The sequence below is a fragment of the Thermomyces lanuginosus genome, assembly GCF_041956635.1.
Source record: "Thermomyces lanuginosus strain ATCC 200065 unplaced genomic scaffold VTN49scaffold_35, whole genome shotgun sequence".
NCBI classification, from domain to species: domain Eukaryota; kingdom Fungi; phylum Ascomycota; class Eurotiomycetes; order Eurotiales; family Trichocomaceae; genus Thermomyces; species Thermomyces lanuginosus.
This window is the reverse complement of record NW_027192369.1, coordinates 697,704-709,447: the sequence shown is the minus strand read 5'-3', so window position 1 is coordinate 709,447 and position 11,744 is coordinate 697,704. Positions and strand designations below refer to the sequence as shown.

At 52.6% G+C, this 11,744-nt stretch overlaps 7 protein-coding genes across 7 annotated transcripts; 2 read left to right on the top strand and 5 right to left on the bottom strand.

Annotated features, from left to right (window-relative positions):
• Nucleotides 1-611: 611 nt before the first annotated feature.
• On the top strand, nucleotides 612-2,342 carry VTN49DRAFT_5707 (uncharacterized protein; the record flags this gene model as incomplete). Its single annotated transcript, XM_069413794.1, has 3 exons — nucleotides 612-678; nucleotides 735-2,051; nucleotides 2,113-2,342. 3 exons carry the CDS (start codon nucleotides 612-614, stop codon nucleotides 2,340-2,342), a joined length of 1,614 nt encoding a protein of 537 aa, XP_069266430.1.
• A 293-nt stretch (nucleotides 2,343-2,635) lies between these two features.
• On the bottom strand, nucleotides 2,636-3,279 carry VTN49DRAFT_5706 (uncharacterized protein; the record flags this gene model as incomplete). Its single annotated transcript, XM_069413793.1, has 4 exons — nucleotides 2,636-2,674; nucleotides 2,736-2,938; nucleotides 3,003-3,077; nucleotides 3,138-3,279. 4 exons carry the CDS (start codon nucleotides 3,277-3,279, stop codon nucleotides 2,636-2,638), a joined length of 459 nt encoding a protein of 152 aa, XP_069266429.1.
• A 220-nt stretch (nucleotides 3,280-3,499) lies between these two features.
• On the bottom strand, nucleotides 3,500-4,469 carry VTN49DRAFT_5705 (uncharacterized protein; the record flags this gene model as incomplete). Its single annotated transcript, XM_069413792.1, has 2 exons — nucleotides 3,500-4,100; nucleotides 4,159-4,469. The coding sequence occupies 2 exons, from the start codon at nucleotides 4,467-4,469 to the stop codon at nucleotides 3,500-3,502; spliced, it is 912 nt and encodes a 303-aa protein (XP_069266428.1).
• Nucleotides 4,470-4,718: 249 nt separating this feature from the next.
• VTN49DRAFT_5704 (uncharacterized protein) lies at nucleotides 4,719-6,480 on the bottom strand (the record flags this gene model as incomplete). The annotated part of the gene is made up of 4 exons (XM_069413791.1): nucleotides 4,719-5,655; nucleotides 5,713-6,158; nucleotides 6,212-6,280; nucleotides 6,337-6,480. The coding sequence occupies 4 exons, from the start codon at nucleotides 6,478-6,480 to the stop codon at nucleotides 4,719-4,721; spliced, it is 1,596 nt and encodes a 531-aa protein (XP_069266427.1).
• Nucleotides 6,481-7,101: 621 nt separating this feature from the next.
• VTN49DRAFT_5703 (uncharacterized protein) lies at nucleotides 7,102-8,171 on the top strand (the record flags this gene model as incomplete). Its single annotated transcript, XM_069413790.1, has 3 exons — nucleotides 7,102-7,243; nucleotides 7,297-7,841; nucleotides 7,893-8,171. The coding sequence occupies 3 exons, from the start codon at nucleotides 7,102-7,104 to the stop codon at nucleotides 8,169-8,171; spliced, it is 966 nt and encodes a 321-aa protein (XP_069266426.1).
• Nucleotides 8,172-8,198: 27 nt separating this feature from the next.
• On the bottom strand, nucleotides 8,199-9,738 carry VTN49DRAFT_5702 (uncharacterized protein; the record flags this gene model as incomplete). Its single annotated transcript, XM_069413789.1, has 3 exons — nucleotides 8,199-9,019; nucleotides 9,075-9,168; nucleotides 9,217-9,738. The coding sequence occupies 3 exons, from the start codon at nucleotides 9,736-9,738 to the stop codon at nucleotides 8,199-8,201; spliced, it is 1,437 nt and encodes a 478-aa protein (XP_069266425.1).
• A 530-nt stretch (nucleotides 9,739-10,268) lies between these two features.
• Nucleotides 10,269-11,666, bottom strand: VTN49DRAFT_5701 (uncharacterized protein; the record flags this gene model as incomplete). The annotated part of the gene is made up of 3 exons (XM_069413788.1): nucleotides 10,269-10,482; nucleotides 10,542-11,483; nucleotides 11,545-11,666. 3 exons carry the CDS (start codon nucleotides 11,664-11,666, stop codon nucleotides 10,269-10,271), a joined length of 1,278 nt encoding a protein of 425 aa, XP_069266424.1.
• Nucleotides 11,667-11,744: the final 78 nt, after the last annotated feature.

The window sequence follows — 11,744 nt, the reverse complement described above, 5'->3', positions numbered from 1 at the left end:
TTTGATTGATTCCCCATTTCCTTCTCTGTATCCATTTGTTTTTCCTTACTGTTATCTGTTTACATTTCCCTATTCCCCCAATTTCATATTGACCTAATCTTCTTTTTAATACCCTCCCCCTTGTATTGCTAGCTGGCTACTACGTTCCTTGTGTGTTTGGTTTTTGGACACGAGATATCCTGGACCAGATATACCCTTTCTATCCTGTGTCTGATTTGCGAAATTTTCCTTCCCTTCGTGCATGTTGTTTTGCCCATGTTTCTTTCTTTTTGTCTTAAATGTTGATTTCCGCCATGCCATCTAATCTCTGGTGAAGTGACTGAATCATGACCCGGGGTTGGAGTGAGATAATGAAGGGCAGTTTCTTGGGATGTAAAAAAGGGAGCATTTAGAGGTCGGGATATATAGGCACAAGCAATCTGAAACATAATACTGTATCCTCTGCATATGAACTTCGTTGTCTCCTCGAGTCCCGTTGTTGACTTTGCAGAGCGCCGACATCGAAGTTGGAACTACTTCTTAGTCACGTGATTATTATTATGGATGAATTGGCGGTTGAGCTTGTCAATGGAGCTGTACGAGCTCCGTCGGTCATCAAGACTCCAGGGAAAATGGCGCTTCCTCCAGAGCAGATTAACATCAAGCGCCGCCGAGAAGAGGAGCCCGTGGAAACGCTCTGTATGTACTTGACCTTGTTTCATGTGAACATATTTTCCTAACTGTTGTTGAAACAGATATCCAAACTGAGCTCCACCAAAAGAAGCGACGATTCACAGACTTCATCTTCCAGCGAGTGCACACCAGTGACGACCGAAATGCACCCCGCGATGCTGCTGCACTGCAATCGCCAAGGACAGCGGCAATCAAGAGCCCGCGATCAGTGAGCTCGACGGTATATCCCAAGCGACAAACCGCGGGCGGCAGTAATGGTATACCTACCGTGCGGGCAACGTCCCCCGGCGCAGAGTTTCGCGAGGAACGTAAACTAGCTGCTGCGAAGCGCGAAGCAGAAGAGAAGCGAAGGCGGGCACTGGCGTCGCCTCCCTCTCTCCAGCCTGCCGCCGACGAGAAGAAAGATACTGCTGCTCCGGCTACAACAGCGCCATCAGACGAATCGCCGTCGCCGACAGTAACGTCCTTTCCGACGACACTTCGTCGATTTCACATCTCGCGCACCGCAGGCAGGTCTGCGGATGGCGGTAGTATACTGAAGTCCTCGACGGGTGGAATTTCGAAACGTAGAGATGGCAGCTCTCCAGCGAGGGCCGTACTGGTGGAAAAGCTGACACGACCTCCATCGCTGAGGGGTGTTTCCGCGCTGGAAACTCTCGAGAGGCAGAAGAAGGAGCAAGGGTCAGAGGGTGCAACTGCTGAGGTCGATACGCTGGCGCAGACCGCTGCGAGTCCGAAAAAAGATGCGCAGAGAAAGCGCCCGGTGGTCAACGCCGCGGAGAAAAAGTGGCGAGAGGAGCAAAAGGCGACCGCAGATGCAGCAAAGAAGAAGCTCGCGAGCAAGTTCGACGATGACTCAGATGATCTAGATCGCTTGGCGCGAGAGCTCGAAGCCGTGGCTATGGATCTGGAAAGGGAGGAAAATGCCATGGACATGCGCGACGATGCCCCGGCGAGAACTGCTACTACCCCGAAGAAGCCGCAGCTGCCAAAAGTGCCGCCGCCGCCGTTGAAGTATAGTCCGCGACCGAAGCCGCGCGGAGCCGGGCGAGTCGAATCACCTCCGTCCACGGCAGAAAGCGGCCCTGCTGCTGAAGACAAACACGAGAGTGATAGTGACGATGGCGACTACGTCTACGACACATACATCCGGGTTCCGGTGCGGCCGGGCACCGGCGCTCCAATCGCGACGGCTATCACCAACTCCGAGGCGGACGTGACTTTTGCCTCGGCGGGTTTCCCGTACGGCATCGACCCCACGCGCCGGGACGTCGGGGTGGTCGTGATTACAGCAGAGGATGAGGAACTCTGGGACACCTTTCTCGAGGACGAAGAGGGCGACAATGAGAACTGGGATGGGGAAGATGTGGACTCAAATGGTAGCCTTCCAAATGGCCATATTCCTATGGGTAATCTACTAACGTTACTTCCTTCATCCAGCGGAGGATAACCCTGCAAATGACTATCCAGATAGTGAATTATCATCAGCGGACGAGTTCGACGACACACATGCGATCTACGCGCGATATCGCCATGGGGCGTCAGACGATGAGCAGTGGGATGACGAGTATGATTACTACTACGGATCGTGGGATGAAAAACGTTACGGCAAGGGGTTTAATTCCCGGTATGGACGGGGGGACACAGATGATGACGATGACGATGTGTGATGACTACCTTTATTCCTGGACTTGACCAGGTATATAGAAGCACAAGCTGGAGATGCATAATCCTGGCGGATAGAGTGCGAGGCATGCGCATAGAGTGATGCCTTGTGGTCCATGCGGTCAGGAATGGCGGATCGGGACGACGCTGTTAATCGGCGCTTCCCGGCCAGGAGGCAGTCAGTCCATCGACGCCTGAATGATCGCTGCGGCCCGTCAATCTGCGAGACGGCAGGGGCTCTTCTTCATCCAGTCACAGAAAGTAGATGCCGTAAACACTCCGACACCCTACCTGGCTCTCATTTCCCTTCCTCCTGCGATGATGACGGTGCATGCATCTTATCAACCCTAATCAGCCCTTTTGCCCTTTTTTACTCCAGAAGCACAGGCAGGACCTACCACCGACGCAAACTTAACCCATTCCTCCACACCTCTCACATGCGGATCATCCTCCGGCGGCACATTTTCATGACCCCAGACCACAATAGCATCGAACGTGCCCTGCTGCTGGAGCGCCTTTACCGGCTCCTGTTCTTCTTGCTCTTCATTCTCAGCGGCGGTAGACGGGGGTAGAGTTCTGTCCGTTGGCGTAGCAATAACTCCTTTACATCACCCATCAATTAGCGAGGAATTAAAAGGTATATCCAAGTCAAAAAGATATCATACCCTTGTATCCCTCCGGAACCTCCACGCGTCGACCTCTAAGCTTACGGCCACGGAAGTATGCCGTGTAATGTTCCTCTGAAAGAAATTGCGTTAGTGTGTCTATCTGGTTCCCGTGTGCGGAATTGAGAGTCGTACCATTGTCGTCTTTTGTCGGCTGCCAGTGCCGCGTGGAGAGGTCGATGGGTCCGTCGTGGTGGATGCGGCAGGGGAGGACGTTGATGGTGTAGGATTGGTTGGCGGAGGAGGAAGAGGATTGAGTAGTGTGGAGGGAGAACATTGCTTTTTTTCCTATTCCTTTGCGTTGCTGTATGGTGATTGAGTTGGTATGGAATGGTTGTAGTGGTGAAGAATTGGACGCGTCGTGTCGCGGTTTGATTAACTTAGTGAGATCCGAGATTCTACCGGGAAAAGACCGACATGTACAGATATGCAAGTCTATTGAGACAAGTACAGCAAAGAACCAAAGGGTATAGACACAGTGGTATTATAAGAAAATATCACCGCTTCCGACTCTTTTTCTTCTTTTTCTTTTTCGTCTTCGGCTTCCCACTGCCATCATTCGCCGACGGCCGTACTGGCCACTTCTTCGCATGCTCCCGCTCAAACCCTTCCTTATCTCTTCGATACAGCATCATCGCCGTTCTGGCATCCTCCACACTAGAATGTGCACCTTCCTGGATCTTTATCCCTAGAAATTCCGCAGCCAAGACTTTCAACCGCGGCGACCCGCCCCCGGCGAGCTTGCGATAAGGGGGATATTTGCTGGTATCGCGGATATCTCGTTTCGGGTGACTGAGCAGCAACGCGTCGAGGTCATTGCGCACCGCATGGCCGATCAGGATCGTGCCGTCAAGAATCTTCGCGACGTCCCGTTGCACTTCCTCCAGTGATCTCGCATGCACCATGTCCTTGGGTGTGATACCGCTCACAGGCGTCCGCCAGTCGGTGACTTTCTCTTTGGGCCGCACAAACGAATCGTAGACTTGCTCGCCGTGCCAGTTGACGATACTGACGCGCGCCAATGCGGAGTCTTTATCGGGCTCCGGGCCAACGCCAACCATTTCGCAGTCAATGGCGACGTATTTGCCTATTTCTGCTCTGTAAAATTTTAGATTCCCAAACCGTCTCTCTCCATGCGGTAAACTGGAATACATACGTTGGTGATAAGCCCTCATTGACCCGTGCACGCGGCGATTTCTCCTCTTGAACCGATATAGTCGAGTCCCTCCGCGTCAACCCATCTTTTCGTTCCTGCTTGTCCTCTTTATCCATGCTTTTCTTCGTCGATGCCTTTGAAGCCTTCTGAACGTCTTTTGTCTTGTCGGGCCGTCTTCGCTTCGCATTATGCTTGTCCGCTGACTCGGCGCCGCCGTCAACAGCCGAGATCTTGCGCTTGGTCGTGCAACTGTCCTTCTTCAGCTTCTCCTGAAGTTTCTTCCAGTTGCTCGAGAGGTTGCTGAGATCCATTGTGTCTACCCTCGGTATTTGAAAGCCATTGTGATTGATGCTTTCGGACTCTCCCTTGAGCAAGTCGTGCCTGTCAGCATGGAATTTTTGATAAGAACTGGTGCAAGCTTTGGCAAACATTGCAAACTATGCAAACATAAGTCGAATGGTGAGCTCCCCACCAATCATATCTTGTCTTGATCTACGGTCCATGCATTGAAGGTTGAATCTCGAGTTTCACGTCATCAATGTTCACAAAGCAGTAACTCGCTAGTAAATATATACAAATTCATCGTTCTGCCGATCCGTCAAATCATCAAAGGCATGCTCGCCCAAGACAACTCCCTCCGGACTGGTCTCCTTGCCCTCGGCACGGTACGTTGCGTTCATTGATTTGTCCTCAATGACAGCAGACTTGCCGTTGCGCACACGTCGTCGGGCCTGGAGCCGGTTCAGGAGGATCAGATTCGCAAGTTGGATGAAGACGCAAGCGATCGCTGCTACAAACACGGCCAGGACAGCGCGCAGGCCGGGCAGATAAAAGGGGGCGTCCTGTGACTTGAACAGTAGGGGTCCGATGATATTCCCCGCGGACGAACCGGCCTGGAACAGAGCCAGCGTCGCCGATCGCTTGGTAGCACCACCCGTATTTCCAACAATCCAGGCGAGAATAAGCGGGTTGCCAGCGAAAAGGAATGCAAGTAGGTAGTAGGCGGCAACGAGTGCCGCGCGCTCAGACGGGCCGCGGTCCAGCACGTACAACATAACCGACCCAGCAATAACCGGCAACAGGAACCCGACGAGAATGGCGAACTTGATGCGGACCTTATGCGCGGCATAGCAGGCACCAAAGATGACAATCATTTCCACAGCACCAAAGGGGATGTTGAGCAGAGAAGTCTCGAATTTGTCAAAGCCGAAGCTGGAGAGGACGAGAGGACCGAAGATACTGGTCACGGATGCGCCGATGTTAATGAGGACCGCCAGGCTGAGCCAGAGGTAGCTCTTGGGATCAAGCGCGACTTCCCACACCTGTTCCCATTTGAACTCGCGCGTGCCAATGCCGGTCTGGTTGGCACGCAGTCGCTCGGCGGCCTGCAGCTTCTCGTGGTCTGTCAAGAAGCGGGCGGACGGAATGTCATTGTCGAGCTTCCAATAGACAGGGAATGCGCTGACGATCGTCAATAGGCCGACAAATAGAAAGATACTATATACGTCAATTCATCGATGGATCCCACAGCAGAGAGGTGAAGTTTAAACTTACATTTGCCATGGTTTCAAAAGATTAGAGGGGATATGCCCCAAGCCGTAGGACAGCGCAGACGCCACCATAGTTGCAGACCCATTCTGGCCGTTCCACGCAGCCACACGCACGGGCTGCTCCGCGCGGCGATACCACTGAGACGTAATGACACTAAACAGCGGCAAGCACCCGGCCTCGAACAGACCGAGGAAGAACCGCGCAGCCAGCAAGGCGCCAAAGTTGTGGCACGCGGCCATGCAAGCCGCCGCAATGCCCCATCCCAGCACGAGCGTGGGCATCAGAATCCGATGCGGCACCTTGACGATCAGCACAGTCGAGAACGGCTGCCAGGCCAGCTGTGCGATGGGCGAGATGGAGCCCACCAGTGAGTACTGGTGGCCCGTGAGTCCGGTGTCTTCTTGCAGATTGAAAAGCGACGCCGTGCCGAGGACAGCTTTATCGAGAACCTAACCAACATCTCAGGATATAACCAGACCAGTAAGACCCTGATCAATCGTACCTGTAGGAAGTAGATCCAGACCAAGATTGTGAGAATCACTCGATCCGTCTTTCTTCTGATGCGCTTATCCTGTACATATCGATTAGCATCGGTTCTCAATTTTAGAGCTCGAATTGGTCACGTACATCCTCCTCCGTCACTTCAACCCTCTGCTCTGCGAGCGTCGCCGCCACCGCTGCATCTGCTCCTTGGCCCGGTCCTCCAGACCGCGGCCGGCCCTCAACATCCTCCACCCTCTGCTCCGAAGAGAAGGGCTTTAGAATTCCCATCTCGAGTTCTAATAAAAAAAATTAAATATTAAAATCCCAACAACTCGAATCACAAACCCGGCGCAGCATAGAACCCATGTCAAACGCGGGGGGGAACGCAAGAGATTTAAATTGACGACGCCGCAGAGCTTCCTCCTCCTACCCCGGATTTCTCCATCCCGCAAAAGAAAAGAATTAGATAGGAAGCTAAGAGCAAAATGATTCATGAAAGTCCACCCATTCTCCAAGCGATGCCGATTTAGTTCGTATCGGCGAATGGGCGGTCGCCGTCGGGATGGCGGCGGCGAGGAAGCCGATCGGCTCGGGTCGGCTCGCATGCGCTAAAAAGAGCTCTAAAAGAGCTGGGGAAGTGTACTCCGTGACTCCATATGGGGTTATGGGGGAATCGGGGATCGTGCCGATCGGATAGGTAGAACACATGATGGTGTTTCAATACTTGGAAAGGAGGTCATTGTAAGCGATTGGATCGCTTGTGCTGTTCGTATAATTGTTGAGAGGTAGAGGATGGGTAGTATCTACGTGGGATTTGAAATGCAAGACTACAAAAGATATCCCTTCTACATATTTCCCGTTGCCATTGGGTTTGTAGATTCGTGTCTGGATTCCGTCATTGAATGCAAAATGGGTTCCGCGAGCAAGCCATTCCCTCCCGGTGTTCATGTTCCGACGTTAACTTTCTTCCATGGCAATCCTCGGCAAGATATTGACTGGGACACTCAGCGGGCACATCTGGAGTACTTGATCAAGTCCGGTGTGCACGGCGGTATGTATCTTCCAACCAGTTTGGTAGTCTTACGCTGACGGAATGGGATGCAGTCGTTGTCAACGGAACCAATGCTGAAGCCATCTCCCTCACGCCAGACGAAAAAGGGCGCCTGATCACAGAAACCCGGGATATCGCTATCAAATTGGGCAAACCCAATCTTCCTCTCACTGCCGGTTGCTCTGGTGGTTGCACAAGAGATGTCATTGACCAGACCATAGCGGCACACCGGAACGGTGCCGACTTCGCGCTCGTGCTGATTTCGAGTTACTTCCACTTCGCACTGACGCCGGCCGCGATTGTCGACTTCTTCCGCGAGGTGGCAGATAATTCGCCCATTCCTATCGTGATTTACAACTTCCCCGACGTCGTGGCTGGGCTGGATGTCAACTCAGAGATGCTCGACAAGCTCAGCGCGCACCCGAATATCTGCGCCGTCAAGTTGACCTGCGGTGGAATTGCAAAGGTCGCTCGAGTGGCAGAGACAAACGACCCGAGTCGGTTTGCGGCTCTTGCCGGTCAGGGAGACTGGCTATTTCCTGCGCTGTCAGTCGGCGGGACGGGCTGCATTGCGGGCATCGCCAATGTGTTTCCTAGGGTAACCAAGTTCGGCCCATGTCGCCATCGAAATAGGTGCTGACACAAGTAGATCCTTGTTGAGATCTATAACCTGTTCACACAGGGAAAGATTGCCGAAGCAACCAAGCTTCAAAAGAAACTGAGCAAGGCCGAATGGGGCCTTGCCAAAGGCGGGCTCAATGGCACAAAATGGATCGTCGTCAAGATCCGCGGTTACCCCGAAACCAGTGCAGACTGCCGTCGGCCAGTGCCCAAGTTCGTTGACGCGGAGAAGCGGGAATGCATCACCAGCCGGGTGTACGAACTGTTGCCAGTGGAGGAGCAATTGGCGGCCGTAGCTTCATGGTAAATAGACCTGAGGTAGAAAGATGTAGACCTAGACAATGGCAAAGCTACTGTTGAATAGTTCCATGGACACGGTTCGTATGTCAACGCGCTGTCCACGTTCTAACTGTCGTCGCTGAACCTCTTGTAACAGATTGGCCACATTGGCGGCATTCGTCACCACATGCTGCAGACTGCGGATGGTGTCCACGATCCATCGACATTCCTGGGGGTCATCCTCCTCGCTGCCCCAAAGGAACAGTGGCCACAGAATATTCACTGGAAGTGGTTCCCCATTCGCCATCATGCGATGCACCAGGCCCTTAATCTCACCAATCGCTTTGATCAGCATCTTTGACCGCGGTAGGTGCCGGTGCGCCACGCGGTGGATATGGATGTAGCAAGCGTAAAAGTTGGCAAGATATGTCCGATAGGAGCGAATGATGGCTTGGGCCAAGTGCCTGGCAATGACATTCTCGCCCAAGTCTCCAGCGACAGCATGATCCATGATCGACGGCCGGCAATCATACAACGATGCCAAATCCTTCATAATTTCGGCAGCCGTCGCCATGACTTCTGTCTCGTCTTCGACAGTTCCTCGACTGCGTCGGTAGTGATCGATCTTGGTGATTCGCCCGGTTATCGACTGCACCTCTTGAAAGAACGCAAGCCCTGGTTGGCAAAGCAAATCATATACGATTTCTTCGATGTTGCCGTTTGTACTTTGGCTTGTCCGTTGAGGTGTTGAGCCAGAGGCTCGAGTCTGAATGGGCGGTGCGTACAGACCCGTATTATCGTTCACAAATGGCCCTTCACCCCCAGCCGTCGCTGCGCGTGCGTCAAGAAGTCGAATCCAGGAGATAATCCTCCTCTCTGAAATCCTGTGCATTAGCCCATGTCAGATTGAATAGCATCTTGTAGCACAAACCCAAAGGGCCAACATCAGTCTTCTTCGATCGCTGAATAGCGTTATGTGCTTTTTGAATATTCAAATGGGCCAAATCAGTCCGATCAGTTAGTAGCTGGACAAGTTCAGCATTCGAACATTCCAAATTCGTAGGGTAACCTACATCAATGTACGCCAGGAGGAATACCGTAGTCAAGATGCAGACCAACTCCTCATCGACAGCCGGCGTCTTCCCGTCGGTTTCCAGCAACTTCGCCGACAGCTCTGTCGCAGCACGGTCATACAAGGGCCGGTAGTCGACACTGGCCCGTCCCTGCGACCTTTGTGACTGGATAGCTGCAAACGCCACGACAGCCGAACGGACCATCGTAGATGACGCCGCCATTCTCTGGAACAACGCGCGTGCTGACGCCCATTTCGGACCGTTCTCCACGGGCTCCAGGATCGGAGGAACCGTCATCTGCAAAGCAGTGTCATCAACATCCGACGCATTGCTTGAGACCGATGTCGTCGGCGCATCCATAAGCATGCCATCTGTCTGAGTGGCATCAAAGCCTGTCGACCCCTGGATAGACGGCTCTCTGAAGGCAAACAAATCCGCCAGAGGATCCATCACATATCCCGAGAATCCCATGGGATCCCCAAAGGGGGTCTGCTGCTGCGGCTGCTCCATTTGCTGGGACATTGTCACGGTGCCAGTATGATTCATGGGCTGATGGAAGCGAGCCGGGTCACCGGCCGGAGGAGTAGGTGCATCTGCATTTTTCCAGTGGCATTCCAGGCGCAGACGACTACAATGACCGCACACCGGCTTCTCTTCGTTGCAGCGAACTTTTCGTCGCTTACATGTCAGACATCCATTGCGTGATCGGGGAAGTTGAGGCCGGCGGCTGGTCTGTAAACGATGGGTCGCGGCTTCTGGCATGGAATGCTACTCCCGCTGAACACGACACCAGCAAGATCTCGATCCACGTTCAAGCTGATTGATCGAGACTCGTGTTTCTCGACGAACAAGTTACGATTATTACATAATGTGGATTGTATGTTTCCTAATACGATCTAGTGCATATGCTCTCCGCAAAATGACCCACTTGATGGGGCAAAGTATAACTCCGAATAACTGGTATACAGTTCTAAAGTTACAACCCGTTCTCCGTACTCGTACGTAGTATCTTTTGCAGTCTATTATTCAGGTCAGAACTTGACAGCAGTAGATTATAATCCAGGAACCTTGAAATCCTTGTAAGCCCACTTCTCGGTGGCTTTCGTCTTGGGCTTCTTGCGTGTGACCGGCTTCCGGTATTCAATCTTCCCATTGACGACCAGATTTCGATATCGATCGTCCAAGAGGTTGCCCTCTGGCTTCAGCAGGCGTAGAGAATCCTTTAGCTCATCAGGAAGAACCAGTTCTAGCGGTTTTTCCGGGGGCCTGACAACAAATTAGTCAAATAATTATAGCCAACTCTTTGTAGGGGAAATGCGACTTACAATTCTTTCCCAAGTGGCCGTCTTCGCAGGACCGTATCATCGCCTTCTTCGGACGAATCGTCTTGCTTTTGTAGTTGCTTTCGTGCCTCTTCTCTCTCGGCAATCTCGCGGGCAATCTTCTTCGCCTGCTCTGCCTGCTGATGCCGCTTCTTCATCTCAGCTTCCCACTTCGCTTTCTGCTCAGCCTCTTTCCGCCGCTTGATTCTGTTCCGCTCGGCTTTCGTCTTTCTTCGTGGCTGCTTCTTTTTGAGGAATTCGGGATTCTCATATTCGCTCTCAAAGCCCTCCCAAGCGCTCTCGTCGTCAGACTTGACTTCCCCGTCATCATTCTTTGCCTCCTCGGCCAACCGCTGTCGCTCTGCTTGCTTTTCGGCCTCTGCAATCCTTTTTTTCTCGGCCTCAACCTCTTTCTCCCCTTCTCTTGTCAAGGCGCGATCCCATTCCTCAAACACGGGGTTGTAACTGACGCTGCCATCTGGTTTCTTGACCGATGGCACTGGTTTCCCATTTGCAGCTAGAGAGATCGGCGGCTGCTTTAATGTCGGCGGCGGAGTGATGGGCTTCGGCTTTTCCACAAAGTCAAGCTGGGAATCCTTCTTTTCCGCTGACGAGTCTGGTGCATCTGCCCAAGGATCGTAGGTTGCTTCGTCCTCCGGTCTTATCGCAGGATTGTTTTCCTGCGCTACTTTTTTTAATCGCTCCCACTCTTTTGTGCTGACCCAATCGCTACCCTTTGGCCTTTTTGCCTTGGGTTCAATGACCCCGTCCGTGACCTTAGAATTCGGGCGCTTGCGGCTATCAACGCTGGGAATAGCGGACCGCTGCGCAATAATCTCATCTGCCTTGAGTGGCTTCTTGTGCTTTTGCGATTTTGCAATTTCTTCGGATCCGGTAGTGTCGATTGTGAACAATTCCTCTGACGGCTTCTCTGAAATTACCCCTCTTCACACACCCAAGTCAGCACATTGAGAGACTTTATTTTGCAAAGCCGCTGTATACACACCCTCTGATTTCCTCTTCTCGAACTAATCGGAGTCCCTCTTGGATATCCGTCACATCCACGTGTTTTCTCCATGCTTTCTTGCCCTTCCGAGAGGGCTGCTTGTACTGTTGAGGAGCGTCCATTCTGGTTGAATGCCGTAAGGGTTCGTAATTCCCTGGGTTGAATTGCCCATCCGCAGATATTCTGTTGTCCAAATTTTC